This window comes from Triturus cristatus, chromosome 5_1, assembly GCF_964204655.1.
Source record: "Triturus cristatus chromosome 5_1, aTriCri1.1, whole genome shotgun sequence".
In the NCBI taxonomy this organism is placed as follows: Eukaryota; Metazoa; Chordata; class Amphibia; order Caudata; family Salamandridae; genus Triturus; species Triturus cristatus.
In genome coordinates, this window is record NC_140587.1 from 954091205 (window position 1) to 954117826 (window position 26622).

A 26622-nucleotide genomic window follows, 5' to 3' on the forward strand; every position below is an offset into this window, starting at 1 on the left:
AGAGAAAAACATACAGATAGGAAAGATGGAGGAAGAGAGAGACCGCAAAACCATCACAAAGGGAGGAACCAGAAGTCTACAAAAAATGGCATAAATGGACATGGAGTGTGTGCTAGTGGCTAAAAGAGGCATGAGCTGGATTTGCCTTGATATTCGGCGCACGGGTGTTTAATTGGGCTGGCCACAGGCTTCTAGCAGTGTTTCGGGCACTGGCACTCTTTCTTCCACAAATGAAGCACTGCCAATACGAAAGCACTCCTGATAGCCATTTCCTCATTATGCAGAGCAAGTGAGCTTCGGGCACTCACAGCTCTAGAACCATACATACAGAAACACAAAAAAGGCTGCTCATGGTGGCCAGTCCACAGTTCACACCTTACTTTCATGTAAATAAATCTATAAAGTTACTAGCTTTTTTTCAAACAGCCAGAAATATTGGCAAAGAAAGCCCTTCCCAAAGTAGATGCCAGATGAGCCACAATATATTATATACAAGAAACCAAGCAGTGTAGAAAGGGGAACCAATTCTGTATTCGGTCATGAAGAGAACCATTGCAAGATTGATAGTTCTGACCATACAAACATGCAATAAACTAGTGGAGAAAACGCTGAGTAGCACACCAAGGGCACATGCTGTTAGGAAAAACATAATCTAAGCACAACATGTGAATTCAGAACAAATTCACTCTGCAAGAGGAAAGGGTTTACTTACGTGTAAGGATAGGTTTGCAACTTGAAGAATTTCCTGGATTCACAACCAATCCTACCACCTGCCCTTTGCAGAGGTGTGGATTTGAGCAACAGGTGTGAGAGAGTGAAAATCTATCAAAGTTAAAGCCAAGGAAAGTGCAGATCACCAAAAGGGAAAAAAGAATCTAAAGCTGGTGACTACACATAAGGACATTCTATGTGTACGTCTAACGTAATAGACGGCTTGCACTACCGACCTATTGGTCGATGTCACTTGAAAAAAAAGTTTAAGGAAATTTCTGTACCCACAGTCTAGATGGCGGAATAATGCTCACCACGCGAGGTATTGATAGAAGTACGGTATTTAATATGCTATTTATTACCACTGTTGAGTGTGGGATGGGGCCATGACCCATGAGAAGCGAAAGCTCAAGTCGGACATGATGCCCCTCCCCTTCTGCATATATGGTTTATGCCATGGATTACCAAAATGCAAGGGGTTAAATGTCTGTAGTAAGGTAAAACCACATTGAAGAAGCTTCCTAACTGTAAGCAGAGTTTTCCCACATGTAGAGTAATTGTAACATACTACATGTAAGGCACTCAATAATGATTTTCTCACATAAAGTTCACTCTACTGTGGTAATTAACTGGAATGTTACCTTTGCTCTGTAGTAATAGATGTGTGAAAGTACAATAGTTAGAACAGTTCCTCCAAAAAATATGCTATTATGGATCACATTATTTTCACTGCCTTATAATACCAGGTTAGTAAAAAAATAAATGTGGCCAAATAATTCATGCTACTTTGGCCCATGGTTGATGTGCATGAGTAGAACTGTGCTGTACAGCCCAGCCAACTGCAACACATCTCCCGTTAGAATAACCAATGTCCGGTCATCTGATTGGTTGCCAGCCAGGAAGGCGCAGGGAATCTCTGTTTAATTTGTTTCTCTGCTGCCCGCCCAGCAACAGGTGTCTGACCTAGGCTGTGCCATGCTACTACTAAGTGTGGGTGACATTATACTGTTCGCGAGGAAGTGTCAGTCATAGTCGTTGAATGTCCCTCACAATTACACTGACACTTTGAAAATGTCACACATAAGCTATCCGAAACCTTGGCAGCTATGCGTTCAGTCCATCCATTGTGTACTCTATGCTATGTATGATACTCACTTTCAGAGCCGTGTTTTGGTACCTGTTAATTAGTGTCAATAAGTTTTGCCGTCGGCAGAGGTTTTTTGGGTACTTAATACTGTGTGAAGGACTGGGTGGTGAATCGACTGAGCTAAAAATCGCCTCCACACGCAGGGTCTTGAGTGCTCTGAGTCAAGGCGAATTGTTTGGCAGAGCCAGGCCTCGGATATGTAGTGCCTTGTTGTGAGGTGGTTTAGCACAGCCCTGTATTAGGGTCCCGGCCCTGTTATAGGAGTTCTTTATGTGCGTCATGATTTGAGCAACATGGTTAAGCCGCAATGGTGGCTGATAAACTTTGAAAGCGGTAGGCCGGACTCAAATAAAGTAGATCGAGGTGTTCCCCCCCCACTTCACCTCAGAGGATTTAGTGAGGGTTTCTTCCCCAAAGAAAATTTTGCAAAAAAAATGGTCAAATGTTGCACTTTGCAGTACACTTTTGACACGGCTACAAATCCAGAGGTTCTGAAGAGGTACTAATAAAATATTATGTAATGTGATAGGCAAACCGTACCCTCTCTTGGTCGTACTGAGGTTCACACTTCAAATCAAAGTATTTTTTACCCGTAAGATTGCTAAAGGATTAAACATATCAGTGGCAGTTTAAAAATTTCTGGTGCTTTTTAGCAGTTTTAAGATCTTCTTAGAGTTTCTCGTTACTCAAATGGGTGTAATTTTTATTTTTATGTATCCCTTGTCTTCATTGCTTTATTTTGCGCGCAAGAAAATGTCACTCATAGTCGTTGAATGTCACTCATAATTAAACTGAAATTATGAAAATGTCACACACAAGCAATCTGAAACCTTTGCAGCTTTGTTTATAAAGGACAGCCTAGTTATCCTGCCACGATCCTCTCCTCTCGCGACAAAGCTTAACAAGAACAAATTCAGAGCGTCAGGCAACCTGGCCATCACTTATCTTTTACCGCCACCTAGTGGAAACAAGGAATAACTCTACCACTGCAGTACATTGAGTAGATAGAGATCACGGTAAAAAAACAAGCATTGAAATAGCCAATAGGTCTCGCTTTTGGGACCTTATAAGTATTTAGTTATGCAGCACAATATCCTTACATCAACTGCTGCATGGCTAAACACTTGTAAGGTCCCAAAGGCAAGACCTAGTGGCTACACGGACAGAAACGAAGCTAACAGATCTGACATGTTGACGATGCAGCCAGTACATTACCAGCAAAGCAGACTGGGGAAACGACCAAGCTCTCTGCCATCAAGGCTATTGGCAGCACGGCCACAAGAAAGATAAGCAAACCAACCAAGTGTTACGAAAGTGCCGCCGGTACGAGGAGGGTCGCACACACGCCACCTTCGATGCGCTAAACAAACGTGTGCGAAATGGCGAATGGTGCATATGACGTATGATGAATGTGTTTATAGATAGTTTTAGAAGTATTTTTTTGAGGTTGAAGTGAAACTAAAAATGTATGTGAGAAGAGTGTACCTGGCTGTTCTTTGGCAGAGTGTTACTCACTGGGCCAGGCACGCACGTTCACCTGCCCTCCCTGTCTCAGCCTCCACATTAAACAAATAGGCCGGTTCGGAATCGAGGTGACGCCCAGTGAAATGCACATATTGCAGCTCGTAACTTGTTCAAGACCTCATTAGCGCAGACGGGTGTTCCCGCCGCTGTGGTTGTCTGGTTCCTAGGTAGGCCCTGCCCGCGCGCCGGACTGGGGATTTAACAAAGAAGGCTGCACAACAAGGTGAGCCCAGCTAGCTGAGGAGAGGAAAAGGGAATGAACATGAGGTCCTGGAAGTTAAAGAAAAGACTAATGAAGCGAAGAAACCTCTTACAAAAGAGCAAGGTGAGTGGATGGAAGAACAGATGTGCCCTATCTGGATTCGGCGTTAGCAATCCAGTAATGAGATCCAGGCTGTCTTTGTTGAGTGCTGATTTTATCACAAGGTTTGATGATTTTTTATTGACAGCTTGTCAATATCCTCGTCTAATGTTAACATCGGAGGTGAGAAGCACTACATGTGTCTTGCCTGTGAGAAGTGACCTGATAATGTTTATTGAAAGCCTTTTAACTGCAGTACATTGGCCTTCAAAGATCATATCTGTGCTGACCGCTTAAAAGAAAACTTGAATAGACAAGGAACGTGTTGTACAAGATTCAGCAAGCCAATTTACAAGTAATTCGATAGTTTCTCAAAGTACTTCTGGTTGCAAAAACCGCATAACCTTTGCTCTAAAGAATTTAATTAACACTTTGGCAGTCCTACTGCTGTTTTGCAGAAAGTCAGATAGGGTTTTGCGATGTGTGTAGGAATGAAGCCTACTTCAACAAGCACTGGCCGTGCGGCCGTGAAAGCGACACGACCTCGCGGCCGTGAAAGCGAAAGTGATCGGACGCGCTCTGTGGTAATCACGCGAGTGGTGCGCGCGCAGCAGTGATCGCGCTGGAAGGGAGGCAGATGGCGGCTGCGCGCGTGAACGCAAGCGCTAGGCCGGCTGTGGCAGCACTTTGAAACCAGTATACTAAATGTCTCTCCGAGCAGCGCATGCGCTGGCTCAGGCAAAACCTAAAAAACGAGCGAGGGAAGTTCTCTAGTTCAGTAATTTTATGTGGACAGGTAGAGTCCTGGCCAAATTCGATGAGGGAAATTGTTAAGTAGAAAGGACAATCTTCAGTGGATTTGAATTCCTTTAATCCAAGTAGATAAATCACAGGAAGCACTGCCGGTTACAAGACTGCCAACCTCCGGGTGCCTACTCCAACTCTCCGCTCCCAACCGCCCTCAACCTTGTTTCATGGGACGATCATATGCTCTATTCTAGAACATACTGATCGTGCCATGAACCAAGATTACAAATCACAACAAAACAAGAGCTTGTGCATGCAAGCACGAGAAATGTAATTTATAGATAAATAACCCACACATAACAGAAATGCACTTCAGAGCAGCTGCGGACGAGAGAAGGCACGAACTTGCTATCCTCCAGGGTGCTCCTCTTAATTCTGTTTACAAGATGATATGCTGTCCACACCATGTGATCCTGAAAACTGGAGCACTTCCACTGCTGGGTGACGGGCGCCTCGTAATATTGTACTCCGTTTAAAAGCACATGGTGGTCCTCGAGGCCTCTGCTTTATTCTTTGCAGACTGCAACCCTTCAACCCTGGCCTCTGGTTCAGGACTGCATGTATGCATCAGTCACATCAGAAACGTTACCTTGAGTCCCCTTTAGTTCGTGCCATCGTCTCAGGGGCAGAGAATGAGTAGGGAGCCTTCTAGTGCCCTTTTCCTCCAGCCGCGGCCCTAGAGGCTCTGAGGTGGCATGTGCTCATAGCTGACGTTGTTGTACAGTGCTGGTCCCTGTCACGTGAGGGCAATCCCTTGCACGTGATGGCACGCCCTGACATAGGACCCCTCCCATGAGCCCAGTGATTAAGGTAATTTCCGTCTGTTTTCGTAAATTCTGTTACTGCCAAAATGCCTGTGAAAAAGGAAATGCTTTCTGCTTCGTGCTGAAGCAGAGCCCCGTGGCCCTGTTCATGGGGTGCAGGCGAGTCCACGTTTCGGACACGGTGCAGAGTTAGTGGCAGTAGTCCTTATCGACCACCTCTGAAGGGAACTGGAGACAACGGGGCTGTAGCCCCTACGGGGGTAAATCAGTCTGCAGGGTTCAACAAGGGCAGTCATCAAATCCAAGTAGAGCGACTAGCAGAGGCTGGTATACAGAGCTGCCCTGGGCCAGGTCGCCTTCTCGCACACAGGCATGCCTGCTGGAATCAAAGGCTAGATCCATAGCCCATGCCAGTCTCAAAGTGGCACTAGGCAAGCAGGAGGGGAGGGACTACTGCATGCTCTGGAACTATCCACATACTTGTTTCTAGTTCTTAATAACTGCAGATTTTTCACATAACCCAAAAATGTAATTATGCAAAGAGGGGCAGAGATTTAGTACCACACAATGCACAACCTCTGACATCTAAACTTTCAATTGTAGTTATGCTGTTTAACCAAATCCATAGTCAACTACATGCAGGGAGTGCCAAAGCATAATCACACAACTAGACCTCTCGGTAATAAAATGAAATGAAAACAAGATTTCTAAAGCGCACTACTACCCATGGGTGTCTAGACGCTGCTTAGCACAGCTGACCATAACAGTATCTTACACTACAATCAGATGAGATCTAAAATCTCACCCACCACTCTGACAAATAGTTCAAGTCACTTCTGTCCAATTGCAATCAAAACATCCAACTCTGACAACTCTCCTCCCCCAACAGATGAGGACCTTGCAGTCTCAAGGGGCTCCCTTAATTACAGCCTCTATTTCATGTCTTCGTTATAACCTTTAATTTATGAACTTACAATCTACATTCCACTCCCCAATCCAATGATATGCAAATCTACCTGTGGTTCAAAGGGCAGCAGGACCAATTCTGAAACATCTCAGTTGGCTGTGAAGCAATACAGCCCTGATAGCAGCAAACCAGCCAGAAATTATATATTTTGGTCCAAGTAACCCAAGCCACATCCTCAAAGACAGATACACTCCTTGCTCTGCACCCACATTCTTGTACAAGACATTGTTTCAGCTCTTTTCCGCGTACTCCTGGTAACGGCAAGTGGAGAGTGGCACACTACCCAACCCTCCCCCCCACCCTTATGAAGGCAGCGTAGTTTGTACAGTGTACATTTTGCATATGCCATTAATTAATTCCAGTACACATATGATAGCATGACTCAAATACTATGACTACCGGTTAGAAATTGGGTCTCTAGTTGACAGTGGTTTGCATCCTGTCCAAGTAGGGACCCTCATTCTAGTCAGGGTAAGGGGATTACACAGCTAAGATAACACCTGCACACCCCTTGGTAGCTTGGCTTAAGCGGTCAGGCATATCTCAGAGGCAATGTGTAAAGCCTTTGTACATACACACAGTAAAAACACTACAAAAGGACCCCCCACCAGGTTAGAAAACTAGCCAATATTTATCTGAACAAAACGAGATAAAAATGACAAAAATCCAACATACACAAGTCGAGATATCATTTTTAAATAGATTACTGAAGAATTATAGCTCCTAGAAAACAATAGCTCTGATGGGGGCTGTCACATTGTGACATGTACTAATCCACACTTCGGCACTGACCGCGAGAAGCGCAGGCCGGCTACTGAGTCACACGGACACTCAGTAACAGTACCTTGAAAACAATGAAAACAAAGATGCTGCACGGCATCGGTAAGATGAGTCACCTGTGCGGTGTCTGTTCCTTCCTGCCATGCAGGGGAGGTTATCTGTGTTGGCGGTGAGGTGCTCGCTCCTTACGACAGTGTGGTGTGGAGTTCGGGAAGTCAACCACGTCATTTATCGACTCTGTGATGAAGCAGGTGAGGGGCTGGTGTCGACAAGCCTCTGCTGCTGTGCGGGGTGGTGCGTTGTGCTCTTCGTGAGCAGTGTCCTCAGCTCTGGTGCAAGCAGCGGCGCTCGTTGGAGCAAAGCGCTGTCGATGGGGAATGTCAGGGCTGCGGTCCAAGTCGGGCTGGTGCGTCATGCATTTCACGAGCGGTGCTCTCGGCTCCAGTGTAGAAGGCAGTCTCGAAGACGAAGTAGACGGCGACAAGTTGCTGTCGGCAACACCAGGGCTGTGGTGTAAGTCTGGGCAATGCGTTGTGTTATTCACGAGTGGTGCCCTCGGCTCCGATGCAGGCAGCGGCGTCACTGACTGTGTTGATGTTGCTTTTCTTGAGTTGCTACATCAGCCACACAATTCCAAGGGCCCAGGAACTGGAGTTGGCACCACTTGGCAATCAGGACTCCCAGCAGAGATGTTCAGGTGCAGATGCAGGTGAAGTCTTTGATTTCCCTGAAACTTCTTCTTTTTTTTTTTTTTTTTTTTCCAAAACCTTTATTCTTGTAAATCAATGACACAGCTATTCAGCCGACAACCCGGAGGTACGGCAGCTTTAGAAACACAACACATGCGAGCGTCCACATTTCACTGACAGGAGAGTCAAAGGTTCTGTTTTAAATGAACACAAACCCAAACCTAAACACAAGCAAGGCGATAAGTACTGTAAGCACCAAAAGGGGTTCCCATCAGGGGGAGCGAGCCCCATTTCGTCCAACAGACACAGGTCTATAGTAAGGGAAAGGAGGGGAAATCAGAGACTCAAGAAGACAAACACATACCAGCAAGGAGTTCAAAGCCGGAAAGAAAGCTAAGGGGAGAGCTGCTCCTCAGGCGGGTCCGGGTCTGGGGGCAGGCATATGCCCCCTCTGTACTGGTTCCATCGCCCCCATACAGAGTGCCATTTCCGAGGGCGCCCTCGAGCACAATACACTGTCTTCTCCCTAAACATGCTCCAATCCATGTTTTCCATCCACGCTGTCAATGTAGGAGGCCTATTAGAGCCCCACAGACGAGCGATGTCGCGCTTGGCTACCATATTCCCTAGGGTCACCCACTGAGTCTGCGCCGCGTCGTGGTCAGTAGGACCCCAAACATTCAGGAGACAACACCGCGCCTCAGGCTGCATGACGATGCCCGTCACCTCCCCCATCACCTCGTGGACTCGCCTCCAAAACTCCATAATCGCACCGCATTCCCAAATAATATGTAGGAAGGTGCCCACCATACCACAGCCTCTCTTACATAAGCCCTCCTCAGAGAAACCCATATGGACCAGCCTGGGCCCCGTCACGTAGACCCTATGGAGTATTTTAAGCTGCACCAGCCGCAGGCGCGCGGGGATCGCGACCTCTTTGGGAGAAGAAACTGCATACTGCCAATCCTCATCATCCAGTTCAAGGCCATCCCTGGTCCATTGATCGCGCAACCCTAGAAGAAGATCCGCCCGAACATTAATAAGTTTCTTATAAATGAGCGAGATCGTACTCTCTGGCATATGGCCATCCAGGATCCGGTCCTCTAACGGAGAGGACTCAGGCACCTTCTCCCCTTCTACAAGGACTGACCGCAAGGCGTGGCACACTTGAGCGTAGCGGAAGAACTCCGTGCTCCCTAGCTCATATTCCTTCTGCAGCTCCTCGAATGACTTTATCCTACCCTTAACCAAAAGGTCTCCAACCCTGGATATACCGATCAGGTCCCACTTCACAAACCCTTTTGTATGCCAAAGCTTTCCCAGAATATCGGAGTCAAACAGAGGGGTGGCAAGGGTAAGCTTACCCTTCCAGCCCAGTGAATCCGTCGCCACCTTCCATACATGCACGGCCACCCTGGTGGGCCCCGTAAGGGTTAAGTCCGACGACTTCGAGTACAACGCTCTGTGGTAATTACCCCCACGTAGCAACCATCGGTCCATGGCAAAGCTGGGGCTCAGCGCCGGACCATACACACCATGGTTAATCGCGCTCAACTGGGTGGCCCAGTAATAACGTCGAATGTCTGGAAGCGCGATACCACCGTCGTACCACGGAAGCGTCAACTTAGCAATCGCTATACGCGTACGCCCTTCCCACAATAGCGCGCGCTGGTGGCTTTCGACCTCACGGAAGTAACTGGCCGGGACCAAGTCAAGGGTATTCTGCAGGGCATAAAGGAAACGGGGAAGAGACATCATTTTGAACAGAGCGGCACGGCCAAGGAGGGAAAGCGGCAACCGCCGCCAGCCCGCCACGTCCCGCCGCAGACGTGCCAAGGGAGGGAGCAAGTTCTTCTCGTATCGTAAAATGGGGTCGGTGGAAATATAGATCCCCAAGTACAAAAAGCCCCGCTGGGCTATCTGGATCGAGCAGTTGCGCGGGACAGACGGGACATCCCCACACAGGACATACAGGTATGACTTACCCCAATTAATGACAAGATCAGAGTTCCTACCGAAAGAAGTCAAGACGTCACAAACCACTATCAGAGATTTCTTAGGCGAGGTGAGATATAGCAGAATATCGTCGGCGTAAAGTGAAATACGGTCTTCGTGGTCAGGCGACCAACGAATCCCACGTATATCCGGGTGCCATCGTATCCACGCCGCCAGCGGCTCAAGAGCAAGGGCGAACAACAACGGCGACAGGGGACAGCCCTGCCGGGTGCCTCTCCCGAGCTCGAACGGTGCCGACGCCCGCCCGTTCACCACGACGCTAGCAAGAGGCCCCTCATAGAGCAACCTCACCCAGCCTACAAATCCAGGCCCAAAGCCGAACTTGGCTAGCACAGCCCACAGGTATGCCCACTCCACCGTATCGAAGGCCATCGTGGCATCGAGGGACGCCACAATAGCTGGCTCTCGCATCGTGCCCGTCCTAGCAATCACTCCATGGAGGCGTCTAAGATTCAGTGCAGTGTTACGGTGCGGGATAAAGCCCGACTGATCCGGGTGGATCAAGTCGCCAAGCACCCGGACCAGGCGGTTAGCAAGGATCTTAGCAAGGATTTTCGGCTCGGCGTTGAGAAGTGATATCGGCCGATAGGAGCCACACTTGTCCCGGGGCTTACCGTCTTTATGTATTACCACAATCGTCGCCAGCCGTTGATCGAGCGGAAGAAACCCATTCACCCGCGCCTCCACGTACATGGCGCGCAGGTGAGGAGCCAACTTATCCAGACGAAGCTTATACAGCTCAATCGGCAAACCATTTGGGCCCGAAGCCTTACCGGAGCGCAGCGCACGGATAGCACACGCCACTTCGTCTACAGTTATATCTCCATCGAGGTCATCCCTATCAATGGCAGAAAGGCAGGGCAGAGTGATATCACGCAGAAGGGCACACGAGTCCTCAGTCGGCCTATCCGAGACCGAGGTGTATACCGTACGAAAATAGTCCGAGAAACACTGAACTATACCGTCGGGGTCAGTGACAACCTCTCCCCCATCCGTCGACAACTCCGGCACCACGCGATTAACACGCTCTTTTTTATCCAACCACGCCAGCAATTTCCCGGCCTTATCACCAACATCGTACAATCGACCCTGCTGCTCCCTATTGAGGGTCTTGGCAGCGTTCGTCACCAGATCCCTATATTCCAATTGCTTCAAGCTCAAATTATGCAGTGTGGCCGTTGCAACATCCTCTTCCAAGGCCACTTCTAAAGCCGCTATCTCGTCCTCTACTTGTGTCACCTCGGCGTCTCTCCGCCGCTTGGCGGCCACTACCAAGGAAAGGGCCTCCCCTCTCAATACAGTCTTAAAAGCTTCCCACAAGGACACCGCAGATTCAACTGAACCCTGATTATCTTGAAAATAGTGGCCAACTGTCTTCAGCAACGCACTGCGCAGCTTGGGGTCACGAAAGTACCAGGGGTTAATGGGAGCCACCCTGCCCCCCACCACCCGGCCAATATCCAGACGGGCCCACACCGGTGAATGATCAGATATGCCCCGTGCCATGTGCCTAGCCTCAGATACCAAAGAGGCGTGCGCAGCCAGAGTGAGCAAGTAATCAATCCGAGAGAGACTCCCGTGGGCCCCGGAATGAAAGGTATATTGTCTCTGAGTGGGGTGCCGTAGCCTCCAACAGTCTACCAGACCAAAAGTATCTATAAAGTCGGGAAGCCACTTCTGAGCACCCCCGGTGTCTCTGGGCGGGTACCTATCGAGCATTCCAGAACCAACCGCATTGAAGTCTCCTCTCACCACTAGCATCCCTTCGGGGAGTTCCAACAAGGCCTTGCCCAGATCAGCAAACGTGGAGGCCTGCAGGGCAGGAGGGACATAAACAGAAACCAATACCAACGTTCTGCCCTCCCACCTCCCCGCCACAGCCACAAAGCGCCCCCTGTCATCAGCAATGGTGGAGTCAACCTCGAATGGTAGGGAAGCTCTAACGAGTATGCCCGCACCCCTGGAGCCTGAGGAGAACCCCGAGTGAGCAATGAATTTATAACCCTTTCTGTTAAGTGCATAACACATATTCCCTATAAGGTGGGTCTCCTGCAGGAGGACCACATCTGGCGAGGTCCGTTTCAAGAATTGCAGGACTATCCCCCATTTAATACGATCCCCTAAGCCATTAACATTCCAGCTAATTATGTTTAAGCCCCTTTCCCCCATCCCCGAACACAAAGAGACCTCCACCCCCCCCCCCATTGCTACGCCTTGCAAGAAAAAAACAACCCCCAACAACAACCCCAACATCCCGAATCCCCCCCCTCCCTGCACCCCTGCGTCAGCTTACTAAGCCCCCCCAACTTGCAGTGTGCCTGTCGCCCTATCAAAAAACAAATCTACAAAAAGTACCTCAAGGGAGGAAAGAGCTCCTATCTTCCCCCCGCCGCCCTCCCATTACTGCAGTAAGGTGCGAGTCACTGTCCGGAGCTGAGTCAAAACAGGCCGACACCGGAGGTATCACTTCTGGCCATCCCGTTCGCCTTCCGCTCCATCCACGCTGTCCCGGCCGGGCTGTCGCCGAGGGAGTGCATCCAACCAGTCCCCTGCCATGTCCGGTGATTCGAAGAAGAAAGTCCGATCCTCATACACCACACGTAGCCTGGCGGGGAAAAGCATGGCATACTTCAGGTCCATCTCCCTAAGCCGCCGCTTCACCCCCAGGAAACTTTGCCTCTGTTTCTGCACCATCTGGGTAAAGTCAGGATAAAAGCTCACAGAGGCATTCTGAAAAGGCACCGGGCCTGTCACCCTCGATGCTTGCAGGATAGCGTCTCGATCCCGAAAATTAAAGATCCGGGCGACAATCGGCCGCGGGGGGGGCTCCCACCTTAGGCCGTCCGCCAGGCACTCGGTGAGCCCGCTCCACCGCAAAAAACTTGCCGAGGCCCTTAGGCGCAAGATGATTCACCACCAAATCCTCGACGAGTAAATCCACGGAGAGCTCCTCTGAAGTTTCCGGGACCCCAATAAGGCGCACATGGTTGCGCCGGGCCCGACCTTCAAAGTCTTCGAGCCGGCGGGCGGAGAGGTCATTCGCGGTTCGTAACTTACGAACCTCAGCCTGGAGTTCCGAGACATCGTCCGCGAGGCCAGTAGTCTTGAGGTCCAGGGACTTGACCCGCTCATTGGTTTTGCCCAGGTCCGCGCGGATCAAGTTGACATCAACCAAAATCATGTCCACCTTGTGCGCCAGGGTCTCGAACTGTCGCCCAATCGAAGATTGCATCCCATCTATCGCCCCCTTGATATCCTGCAATGATAACTCCGAGGCTGGGGGTGAATCGGCCTTCTGTGCTTCCAGCGACTGTCCCGATCCACCAGGCGACCCTTTCTGCTGGGCATAACGATCCATATTTTTGGATTGGGTATAGCCTCCCCGCCTGGTAGTCTTAGAGTTCGACCTGTCTGCCTCCGATTTGGTCGACATCTCGAACTGCAGGACGGTCAGTCGCAAAAGGACGTACCTCACTCAGCTGGAGGAAACAGGGTCAACCCGGACTTCAGCAGCCAGTCAGGACCGAGTGGAGGTCTTCCAGACAACAGAGGATCTGCATGAAGCACTCCCAACCCAGAGCAAACAAAGGGCGAGAAAGCGAAAGTGAAAGTGCAGCGGCATCCGTCCGTCAGTTCACACCTCCCTAGGCCGCTGTTGTTCAATTAGTGGCCGGGCATCCTGCCAACGCAAGCCCCTGGCATCCTTCGGAGGTAGGCCGCAATCTTCCGCCATGCACAACTTCGGTCCCCGGTGGGCGATCTTAGCCCGGACAACGTCAATCGCCCCAGCTGTGACTCATCTGCAGGATTCCGTGCATGAAAATCAGGATTTAGGACAGGATGATTGCCGGGGGGCGCGAGGGTAGCGGGAGCTCAAGGCTCACGCGGCCATCTTGGTCAAGCGCTAGGCTCCTCCCCTCCCTGAAACTTCTTAACAGGAGGCAAGCACGCACAAGCCCTTGATGAACCTTTGAAGCAGGATTCAGAAAGCAAAGTCCAGTCCTTTCACTCCCAGGGCAGAGGTAGCAAGCAGCAGGCTAGCAGAGCAAAGCAGAAGGCAGAGTGGCAGTCCCTCCTACAGCATCCAGCTTTCTTCCTGGCAGAATGCCCTTAGTCCAGAAGTATTCTGATTTTGGGTTGTCAGAGGTCCAATACTTTTACCCCTTTCTGCCTTTGAAATAGGCAACCTTGAAAGGAAAGTCTTTGTAGTGCACAAGACCCTGCCTTTTCCTGACCTGGCTCCAGACAGACTACATGGGAGTGGAGACAGCTTTGTGTGAGGACAGGCACAGGTCTATTCAGGTGTCGGTGATAACTCCTCCCACCACTGTAAATCAGGAAAGCCCGTCCGCCTGGTGATGTGCCATCATGATATGCAAGGCACACCCCAGCTCCCTTTGTGTGACTTCCTAGAGTGAATGCACAAAGCCCAACTGTCAGCCAAGCCAGACGTAAATTGTACAGACAGGCAAAGGCACAGAATGTTTTTTTTTTAGGTGTTTATTGAGTTTTTCAACATAAGCAATACAGAGAAGTAACATTGCAGCAAAGGTAGAAGTATTCCATACAGTTGCATTTAGGTGTGTGTGTTGAGTACAGTTCCTGCATAGGGGAGCCCACCACCAGCTCTCTATCCCACAGTGAGAAGAAGAAAGGGGAATGACTGCTCCCCTCCCACCCCATTTCCTTACAGTTACATGCTTATGTGCCTCCAACAGTAGGGGGGGGGGAGTAACACAGTCACTGCCACCAAACCCATCACTGAGGTTATTCAGTTACACCACAGTCAGAACCGTTCTGAGCCATCAATCGGGAGTTGTCAGCTAACCCCTGTACACCAGTTGACTCTCCATTCATGATCCTCATCTGTACTGGTACCTGCCTCCTCGTCACTTCCATCTGAGTTTTCCCCTCCATCTTGTTCCCCAGTACTTTCCCCTAGTGTATCCAACAAACTCGACCACAACTCAAGGTCCCGCTCCGCATAATCATCTGTGCTCACTCTCCAAAGTCTACACTCCTCGGCCACGCCCACTCTAGCAGATCCTCCCTCCATTTCGCGATCGCCAGGGGCATGGGAAAAGCCCAGTGTATGGCTACCCGTCAGCGGGCCACCAACAGGCTCCGCTGAGCAAATTTATATCGCATTTTTTCCCCTTCTTGGGGAGAAGTAACCCCAGCAGACAATGTTGAATCGTAAGTTCCACTGCCACCCTTGTCACTCTACTAATTTCCTCACCTACTGCACTCTAGTACGAGATGAGTGGTGAGCAAGTCCATGCCACGTGACAGAAGTCAGACGGGATAGTCCCGCATCTACTACATCCTGGTGACCTTGCCGGGTACACCCTGTGTAGTTGGACCGGATTCAGGTCATGGTGGAGAAAATAAAAGTGCACTAAACTGAAACAAGCATTACTTGCCACATTTCGTACCTGTGCTATCGCCCTGCGCCACACTACGTCCGTTAGTGGAGACTCCAATTCCTTGTCCCACACCTCCCGCCGCTTCCCAGTCGCCGTCATCCTATCCGCCTTCAGGGCTACATTCAGACGGGATATAATACCTTTAAAGGAGCCCCGGTCTAGGATCACTCCGAGTACGTAAGACTACTCTGGTTCCTCCAGGAAGGTTGGTCAGATCTCACTAACTGTATTTGAAATACTTGCATACTGTAAATACTGCCGATCGTCGGCCCCCTAGTGGGTTCCCATAGCTCCAGAAGCAAAAAAAAAAGCCATTTAAGTACAGGTCTCCCGCCGTCCGACAGCCTCCTGTCATCCGACCCTCGACATTCATAGACTCTCGAATGTGCAAAAACGGGGCACAACCACCAAATCGATAAAAGCGGGGCATACGGTGCTCTCTTAATAACTTTCGTAACTGCCAGGTCCATGGGCATCCGCAGAAATTTTTCCAGGGGGGGGCTAACCTGGCAAATGAAGGGGCGTGGCTAATGTTAATCAATAGGGGCGGGGCTAAAATGGCAGACAATCAGGATCGGGTAATGCTCAGGCCAAGCTGAGAAAAAAAAGTAGTGAATTCTGCATTTGAAACTGGACAACAATTAGAGCACACATGAACCCTAAAATTACCCCCTGGCCTCTTAAAACTCATACATTCCCTGATCCCTAAACTTGTCCCCCTGGCACCCCAAAACCCATAACCCATACCCGCCCTCACCCCTAAAATTGTCCCCCTGGCACCCCAAAACCCATACCCGCCCTGAACCCTAAAATGTCCCCCCCTTGCACCCCAAAACCCATACCCACCCTGAACCCTAAAATTACCCCCCTGGCACTCCAAAACCCATACCTGCCCTGAACCCTAAAATGTCCCCCCCTTGTATCCCAAAACCCATACCCACCCTGAACTATAAAATTACACCCCTGGTACCCCAAAACCCATACCCACACTGAACCCTAAAATTACCCCCGGCACACCAACACCCATACCCCCCAGGAACCCTAAAATTACCCCCTGGCACCCCAAAACCCATACCCACCAGGACCCTAAAATTACCCCCTGGTACCCCAAAACCCATACCCCCCATGAACCCTAACATCCCCCTGGCACCTCAAAACCCATACCCGCCCTGAACCCTAAAATTACCCCCCTTAAAACCCATACCCGCCCTGAACCCCAAAATCACCCCCCTGGTACCCCAAAACCCATACCCACCCTGAACCCTAAAATTATCCCCTGGCACCCCAAAACCCATCCCCACACTGCACCCTAAAATTACCCCCTGGCACACCAATCCCTAATCCACCCTGAACCCTAAAATTACTCCCTGGCTGCAAATTCAGGATGGTAAGTGTAAAAATTCAGGACAAAGGGTCAAAATTCAGGACGAAAATTCAGGACAAAAGGTACGTTTTACAGAAACATCAGAGGAAGTTGCGCGATAGTATAAAAGTAAGTAAATAGACAACCACTTAAATACAAGTCAAAATAAGTTTATATCAAGTTGAGGCAATCGTGCACTTCACGGTTTTTTGGTATGCGCACAGCTTTGAGCAACTGTGCAGGTCTTTTTGAGGTATTTCATATGATAATAATCTATTTATATGGTTACTGCACTGGGTTAGCCAGTCTGATGTTTTGTTTACAACTCATGGTCTTGAGCAGACATGTATGGTGCGAGAAGTGCTCAGGAAGATCTGCTCGGATAGACTTTGTTACCAGCATCTCATATCTGAATGCCATTGTGAGATGTAAAAGCGGCAAGCATAGGTGATTTAAAGGGAGGATTGCTGTGATGACCCCACTGTAGGGAACGCATTATGGGTGTTTCAGCAAGTGGAACTTAAAATATGGAATCTGACTTTGCTTATGGGGGCTTCGCAGAGAGTTGCACTAGCTGACGGAAGTCACAATGGTGCTTTTCCCTGCAGCTTTCTTAAAGAAGGCACTGTCAATACACTATTACATAGTTTATTTTTGACACCTTGCCTATTGTTACAAACACAATATACATCTCAAGCACAGCTTATGGCACTATGAGGCTCTCCCTAAAACCTTACACCCAAGACAAAGCATGCAAACATTTACAATTACTAGTGTAACATTCAAGTAGTAGTTGGGTGTCACTCAAAATGTTGTATGTATGATGTATCAAATACAGAATAGTAATACATAGGCAAGGGAGTAGCCAGAAAATTGAAATACCTCCCACTTTGAACTAAAGCTCTTATGGCACCAAGAAAGCAAAGTAAGTCATCATAACCCTCCCCAGAAGAGGTATATTGTCCAGGGATCTAGTCATTCATCCTTCCATCAAACCCCTGACAGCTACCATTTCAAATGTACTTTCTGTTATCTATTAGTGTTTTCATCTACCATTCAGTCTTTCACCATTCATTCTGTTCTTCCAACTGTGTTCCCATCCATATCCAAACCTTTTCAACCATTTGCAAACCTATCCAACGTCTATTTGTCCATCCATCATTTCACTCATCCATCTACCCTTTCACCCAATCCATCCATCATCCATCCACCCTTTCACCGAATCCATCCTTTCACTCATCCATCCACTCATCCACCAATCCATCCATTCACTCTCATCCATCCAACCATTTACCCTTTCACCCAAGCCATCCTTTCACTCATCCATCCACTCGTCCACCCATCCATCCACTCCTCCATCCAACCACTTACCCTTTCACCACTCCAGCCACCATTTCACTTATCCATCCATCAACCATCCACCCAATCCATCCTTTCACTCATCCATCACCCATCCACCCTTTCACCTGATCCATCCTCTCACTCATCCACCCACTCATCCATCCAGCAATTTACCTTTTCACCCAAGCCACCCTTTCACTCATCCATCCAGTCTTTCACCCATCCATCCAGTCATCCATCCATCCATCCATTCATTCACCCTTTCACTTATTAATTCATCAATACATCCATCATTTCTCTCATCCATCCACCCATTCACTCGCCCATCACCCACCCTTTCACTCATCAATCCATCCTTTTACTGATCTATCTTTCATAGTTGGTGGTGTGAAGGGTGGGAAACCCCGCGGACAGCGCACACGTGCACACTATTGTTCTTTCACATCCCCTACTGCTCACCTTTCCATCCCAATCCAGGTGAAGAGAGCACAGAACATGAGGCGCTGCACAATACAGTGAAGACCGCTCGTGTTGCGTCTCATAAAATCAAGGGCTTCAGCTGTACTGAACGTGCCACCATCACCCTCTGGGCCCATACCACTCCCGGTACCTTGGAGATGAGATTGGCAGTGTTTCTCAGGGACTCTGGTGCTCGACTGCGGTATTGTAATGCAGCCTTCCGAGGTTGCAGGACGGCAGTGGAGATAGCGCTGCTCCTCCTTCATGGCCCGAGTTTCGGCGCTCCAACACCAGTATTATGAGTGCAGGAGTGCGAGCTTTCAAGCCTCGTCACGATCGGCTGGATCGGCCACACACTTAGACATAGAGCAGGTTGTTAGCAAGGCAGCTTCGTTTAGGAGCGGCCTTGCAAGGGGGGGTTCTTTAGTGGCTGATGGCAATTTTGCATAGAGAGGGATGGTGCCTCCAAGTGTCACTCAACTCTAGGACTGTTTAATGCTGTGGCTCCCTTGACTGGGGAGCGCACTGAAGGACACACACACTGCCATTACGTTTATAGGGGGGGGGCACTCTGTTGTGCTAACTTGAAATCAGGTTCTCCCAAGCAAAGCGCTCCACACACTTTGTAAAAAATAACAACTAGTTGAAGACGCATTCGCGCCCCCTGGGAATGCAGCCATTGACTCCCAGGGGGGGCGCGCCCCACCATTTGAATACCTCTGTTTTAAGCTAAGGGCTATAGAGGTTCCAGGGTGGGAAGTATGCTTTAGCAGCCCAGACTGGCCATTGTCATTCTGTATGTGATAATGAGCCACAGACAGAATGACAATGGGCGGGAGGGGCTGCGAGGAGGAGTGCGAGGCGCCGCGTCAGGGAGTTGAGGCCTCTGGCAGGGAACAGCTCTTCTCCCTGCAGGGCCCAGAATTAAAGACAAACAGCGTCTGTAAAAGCAAGGGCGTCTGCAGGGGGGGGGGGGGCAAAGAGGGGCACTCCAGGGGGGGGCAAGCGCCCCTCCTTGCCCCCCCTGCGGATGCCCATGGCCAGGTCCCATGCCCAGGCCACTGTAGTAACAGAGAAAGGTGTGTCCGACGGCACACCACGCCACACATCAGTAACCAGTGGAGTTGTGCAGTTTCAACAGATCCCGACATCAAACCCTTACATGTGTGATCTGGAGCCCAAGATACCAGAAGCTGTGTATTTCCCAAGGCAGTCCCACATTTGTAGGGTCCGGCCCCCTCGGAACGATTGTCGCTGCAGCTGAACAGCCCTGGTGTAATCCGGGAAAAATGCAGATGGGGACATTTCTACATTTCGGGTCCCCCAGTTTACATACCGTCTGGAAGATTTCATTCTGATCCCTGTAGCTGAGCAATTTGTCAATGATCATTCAGGGGGGCACCCTGGGCGGTGGGGCCAGGGATCTCGCTCTTTCCACTGCAAAAAAGTTGAAAATTCGGGCCAACTATAGCGTTGATTTTATTATTTCTTCCAGGAACACCTCGGGTCCACCCTTCTCTGCTCTCCACAAATCGGAGATTGCATCGGAGATTGCATCCACGTGATCGCCGCTCCGCAGCTTCCACCCTGGCTTCCATTTTGCTCGACAGCACTTCAAGGGCACTCACCGTCTTTTTTAACTGGGGGACATCTTCCTTAAGTTATGTCACTTGGCTCTTTGTTTCCTTTGACCTTTCTGCCACCTTGCGCAGATCGGTCCTCAGCAGGTTCACGTCGACCGATTTTGCATCAAATTTCGCCTGAACTGCTATGCTGGACGCCTCGATGGCTGCTAACATCTGTCCCATTGGTTCCGTCCCAGCAGGTGGTGACACCCCTTCTGATGACTGCTAACCACTGCTCAATGGTGGGGCAGTATATTGGTCCATTTCCATCTGTTGCGTAGTGGGCGTAGTCTTGTCCTTGCCTATAGTGGAGAGCAACGTGTTTGCAGGACCCGCATCACGAAGGCTCTACAGACTCTGGCCCTGAAACTCTACTTCGACCCAGTGGTGAAAATTCACGATCCAGGCGCTGACGCTACCTTAGTGCCAATATCGGCAACACTCACCATCCCCCATACAGCAATCTCTTAGCAAAATAACCAGACAAGACACCACCTTTGTGGAGAAAATTGCTGCAGGTTTATTAGCATTACAACAATGCCAAGATTGGTGGGTTAGCTTACGGGCGATCCCAAGGCAGGCAGCCCCTCGCCGCCTGCCACCTGATGAGCCAAATTACACCGTGGCCAATCCAATCGGTGTTAGTCAGATTTGGGTTAGGGGCGACCCCTCCCACTGGTGGACCGCCAGTCCACTCCCTTGCTCACGCCCCAGATGGGTGCGGGGCCTTCCAGGCAACCCCCGGTTGCTCAGGTCCACAACCGCCCGTAGGACTACCGGGGCACCGTCGCTCCTCCAGGGTCCAACGCGAGGTCCTCCCTGAGGATATTTGGCTTTAGCACCCTTACTGTGCTCGTGCAGAGGGTACCCTTCTGTACCTTACAGCCTCTGGATCGCCCTGTAACTCCGCCCCAGCTCTGGGTGTGGTCACTGTCACCCCAGAGCCCCCCACCAAGATAGCCTTCATTACTTACACCCTGCTGTCTCCAAGGCCTCACCCAGCTCAAGTAAGAACAGGTCCATACCCACTCTGGACAGGTGTACCCCATCTTCATCCAAGTACCCTGTGGCCTAGTGTGCAGTAACCCATGACAGATGAAGGCAAAACCCCTTTGCTCAGTGAATTTCCTCATGGCGCTGTTAACCTTCCTGCGACAGACCTCCATGGCTTCCTTAGATCGTGCGCCCTACCACACCCGCTGGGGCGTTATCTCAGACAACCATATTTCACAGGTCTCCAGCTGGCTGCTCAATTTACACATGGTGACAGTCATTTCTTGAAGCAGGGCCCTTATCCCCAGAGCTGCCAGGTCATTCCCTCCCTGGTGTATGACCATCACATTAGGAGGAGGAACCCCCCCCATATCTGCTGCAGCTTATTCAGCAAGCAGGTCCAGCGCATGCCTGGGTACCCTAGTCAGATAATGTCTGTGGCCGCGAGGCCGTGCCTCCATTTCCTGTTCTCGGCCCCCCTTGATACTCGCAAGACGCCCGAATGTTTGTGTGGGAGTGGTCCTATGATGTTGTACTGACATTTCTGTTATAAATTGGAACGCCATGACACTTTGATTAGCGATAGGGATCGCCTTTGTTAGGGAGTATGAAAAACATGGGTAACCCTTCTAGTGTCGAGTGTTTAGTAATTGGTGTTTAAACCTAGTCAGGCCTCTTGTTGTTTACAGTGTGTTGAGTGGGGGGTGGCCTGGCTTTTTCTCTCCCTGTTGCTCCAGTTGTGTTGATGAACCTAAGGGATGTCAGTGTGAAGCATTGGAGGGCATGGAGCATGGTATTATCACCATCTTGATGGAAGGGTATGTGGGCTTGAAAGCAGTTCTGAAGGCACTTTCTAGAAGAAAGTGTTTCACTTTTTCTAGAAGTGAAACTGGTACAAGGCTGTCTGTTTTTTTGGCAGTGTTTACTTGCTGGCGATGTGGGTGTCCAGGGTGAATACGAGTAACTTGCCATTCAGTGAAAGTTGGGGTTCTAAGCCGTCGGGGTTCATGTTATAAAGCCAGGTTTGTACTTTATCTTGTTTTTTGTTCTTGGCAAATAACAGGAATTCTGTCTTGATTGGGTTGAGCTTCAGGTAGGCAGTGGACATCCAGGCCTGGATAATGTGCAGGCAGTGTTTGAGGCATTGGATGTTTGAAGCAGAGGAGACTTTAAGTAGAGTTGTGTATCATCAGCACATTGGTGAATATTGATGGTTTTATCTGCAAGTCTAAGGGGCTCCATGTGGAGGTTGAAGATGGCAGGGACAGTAAGGAATCCTGGGGAACTTTGTAGGTGACGCGTATCTTTTGGTACCTGGAGGTACTTATCAGTTGGAAAGGTATGAGGAGAAACAGTGAAGGACATTGCCGGTGAATCTCCTTGAAGAACTGAGAGTGCATACGAGTGGGGAATGGTTGACTGCTCAAAGCAGCTGAGAAGTCTACAAATATCAGGGGGCAGGGGTCCTCTTCATCTTTGGTCAGAAGGGCATTGTCAATGATGTATAAGGAGTGGTCTCAGTGCCGCAGCATTATCTGACGCCAGACTGGTAGTTGTGCAAGAGATAGCATTAATATGATCTTAAAGATGATCATAGACTGCTTTTGCAATGATCTTGTTGATGAATGCAAAGTGAGTGACGTGCTGGTTAACATTTTCAAGTTGTTGCTCAAACCTTTCAGAGTGCTATTTATATGATGTCAATAAGTTAACCTTTTGTTGGTGCTCCTATAATATGGTTCAATTTGACAATCTGTCCATGTCCACATTGAATGCCAGTTTGTAAACTACTCCCCGAAAACATTTCACAGTAGACTCAAATATATAGAAGCCCAGAGAAGCCAGATTTTATTTAACAAGGAAGCATAATAAAGCAGGTGCAGAAGATGGATGTAAAACTAACAAAGACGTGGGTGTAACAAAAGACCTAAAAAAACAAAAAAGAGATGAATGAATGATGTGTTGGCAGCAGAATATTGCTCTCGCCTGAATCTGCACACAAGTCTTTTGCTGTCATGAAAGAAAGGAGCCATTTTGTGCAGATCCAGGCATGAGTTTTAGAAATAGTTTGATAACGAAGGCCTAGGTATAACAGGAAAAAGTAATGAGTGTCAATCATGGCTCACCCTATGCTGCATCACTTTGTACACCAGTGCTTACCTACTGATGCATCATCCTAACACAAAATGGAATCTGCCGCACTGTAGAATATACATACCCAGGAAACACAGTTAACATTAGTACTACTGAGTGACCATATTCCCAGGTCTGAAGGGTTGTTGCCCTTTCTCGTTAGTGATGTTGTTACTTATTGATGGCGAATGATGAAGCTTGAAGAAGCTTGTAAAGCGCACAGCTACTCAGAGTGTTCAGACAAAATCAGATTTTTGCTAGAAGAGTAAAGCTCACAAAATTGCTTAATTTTGCAGCACAACCTTGAGGGTACAACCACAGAATGCAAGAAAGCTGAAAAGGTTCCCCCGTCTGCACCGATACTTCTGCAGGTGAGAGTGGGGCATGCATATCAAAGTATGTTCAAGTAACACATGAGCAGAAGTCTAGGCTTTCCGGTTAGAGCACTGATCTGCTGTTTCAATCTTTATCAGCATTATCCCCTGTATCGAAGAAGTGACTCCGATTGTTCTGGGGAAGACTCTGCTACACCAGAAGAAAAGAACATTCCGTTCAAAGAGAAGTATGATGTCCTTTCTCAGGAGGCGTCACAAAAGGTATGCAAAGTAGTTCAGGAAGTGTTATTCAAGACGAAACGTGTTGGCTGTATTGTACATTCTGGGACAACTAAGTTCATGATTACATGTTTATATTGCTACCCTTTATTTGGGATAGATCCATTTCATATTGTCTATTGGATCCTCACACATGCATTTGTGTGTCCTATTGAATGCATTTGTACTACATATAGACTATGAAAACCTTGTTTGTTACGCTTTACAATTACAAGAACATGGACAATAAATCAATCTTTATTGCCATCAAATTAGGTTCTGATTGGATTGACTGAATATTGTATGAGTTTCTGCTTCGGCAGTGTATCTGGGTGCACCTCCTAAAGAAACACAGTAGTTAAAACCACTTATTAAAAAAGAGAAAACCCAAAAAGGGATCATACCGATTCCTACACTAACTTGTCCATCCTAACTTCCTTTCTCCCCCTTGCTGCCACCATATCAGTTCCAAAAATGAATCATGTTACAAGAATTGAATAGAAGAGTGGTTATTTGTAGAGTCCCTGCGGCTTTCCCCAGTAAAATAAGAACCTTCCACTTTAATGTAAGCTACAAAATGGCTGAATCTGGAGTCTTTCTCACATTTGTTTGTCTATTATGGTGGAGTAGTTTGTTGAATTATTGACTCTCTCTTTTCAAAATGTGTGAACCCTTTGACTTGGTTCTGATAAATCAGCACATGGTTCCTCCCTACCACAAGTACCATAGCATGTTTGCCACTGAATCAGTTTCTTAATTTGTGCTGACATTAAGGAGTCACCAATCGCTTCCTGCTTCTTGGAGTATATTTCTGGTTGGCAATTCAGAATCTTTGGACACTTTTCCTGCGCTTGAATTGGTACTCAGATATCTCCTGTTCTGCACTGTGCTTGAGTGTGGTGTTTTCCAGATTTAAAGTTAAGCATCACTTCTCTTGAACTTGTGATCTCCTGCACCTCCTTAAATATCTTCTATCTAGCATTAAAATTGATGTTCTTTTAACTGACCAGCCACATAAATGCGCAGACTGCATGAAGTAAGGAGTGTCATTTTATGTTCTAATTTTGAGATGTCTTTTTATTAGCATCACAGATTGGATGAATGAACTTTACAGTTCTTTTGGGCCTTTCCCGTATAGAGGAATGGCATCTGCAGCACCAGCCATGAACGTTGATTCACCAAAATGTTAGGGATAGCGGAAGTAATATTAAATGACCTTTGATTTTTGATGACAACTCAGAAAGTGACATCACAACACTGAGCCTGATGCATTACAGTAAGCGATGGCACTGGAATCAACCTACACCGATTGAAAAGGCCCAGTAGGGTCGTAACCAGTCCTTGGTTTCTTGTGTTCCAGTTCAGAGAAGACCTAGCTTGGCAGTTTGGGCTGCACTGTTCCTATTTGAGCAGGACTAAGACTGATTTGCATATGGTTCGGTCTAATCTGAGGTGGCATTGTGGGCAAAAGAATGATGGGTTTGAGTACTACCCCAGGTAATTGCTAGTGGTTAGGCATATTGCAGGCATCCTCCCATCAACTTTTGTGTATCTGATGTAATGCCTCAAGTGGCAAATGGTATGCCCAAAAATTAGGTCCCTTGCTCTCTCTGCCACTGGAACCAAGATAAACTTGAAGGAAGATGTCCAAACAGGCCAAAACCTGGCTTTACAGTTCGGTCTGCCCTATTGGAATAGGACAAGGCTGATTTGTATATTGCTTGGTTTAATCTGAGGGGGCATGGTGGGTAAAAGGACAATGGGTGGGAATGCTACCCAAAGCGATTGCCACAGGTTAGACTTACTTCAAGGATCTTCCCTTTACCTTTTCTCCAACTCTATAACCAACTGAACAGTCTGCGGAATGACTGTGGCTAAATCTTAAACCTGGACCTCACCTAGTGGAGACCTAATGCCAGACGCGAGCAGCTTATAGAGAGACCCTCTTTCCAGATCTAGCCACTTTCAGACACTATGTGGCAGAGGTACTGCAAAATAAACACACTCTGCTGCTACACGTAGCTAAACACATTGGAGTTTATTTCAAACTCCTATTACATAAGGTGCCTATGCCACTATGCTTTACCAACATTAGATTCCCAGTCCCAGTAAGTTCTGTACAACTCATTGCAGAGGCACAGGATCCCTAAGCAAATAAAGGCAACACAAATGTCACTCTTTTTCACCCAGTCAGTATCCTTGGATGGTAGATCTGGCCCAACGGATTGCACAGATTACAGTATTCGGGCACTACTGATGAGTGCTGCAACTAGGACCAGGTTGCATGAAATTAAATAACTGAAGGCTCGATATACAATGTCCTCTCACATAATCTAAAACAGCATAAACACCATGCACTCATAGAGGGACTCTAAAAAAATACTGAAGGAGAAACTCCTGGCAAACAAAGAGGACTACAACATGAGACTAATGCCAACAAAGAATTGTGAAATATTAGAACCCCACTAACATCTTTCAAAAAGAAACAGAAACAAGAATATTTCTAATTAAATACATACATTTTGTGTTACAAAAAATACTAAAACATATATAAAGGCGCTGGCAATATTATTATGGAAATCATTTGAAAGAAACCAAGCTCTTTAAAATAGCCTGGTGATCAGTTATTCTGACTGTATTTGGTGCCAAGGCATGCATGTTATATGGTGCTGGGTAACACAAGATAGAGCAGACCAGTGCCATAACTGCTAATCTAACATAATAATGTTTTTTAATTCTTTTATGTATACACAAAACAATGTTTATGATCTGAATATGGAAAAAAAAAAATTATCACTCTTGTTTTAAACACATTTTAATAGTTCACCTTATTTGTTTCAACAATCACTCGTGGTACATTTGCAGAATATTTAAGAAGAGCATATTGACAGGAACATCTTTTTGTAGCGCAGGCTTTGTAAGTAGATATACATGTATGTTTTGTGGGTAGAGGCTTTAGAAATTTTGTATGTTTTAGCATCCC

General features: G+C 48.2%; 1 protein-coding gene across 1 annotated transcript in view; it reads left to right on the top strand.

Annotated features, from left to right (window-relative positions):
- Positions 1–26622, top strand: part of MPPE1 (metallophosphoesterase 1) — a 570187-nt gene that overhangs the window by 222205 nt on the left and 321360 nt on the right. Inside the window, exons 7-8 of the mRNA XM_085606071.1 lie at positions 23343–23417; positions 23520–23642. Coding sequence (XP_085462197.1) covers positions 23343–23417; positions 23520–23642 — 198 coding nt within the window. The remainder of the gene's footprint in view (positions 1–23342; positions 23418–23519; positions 23643–26622) is intronic.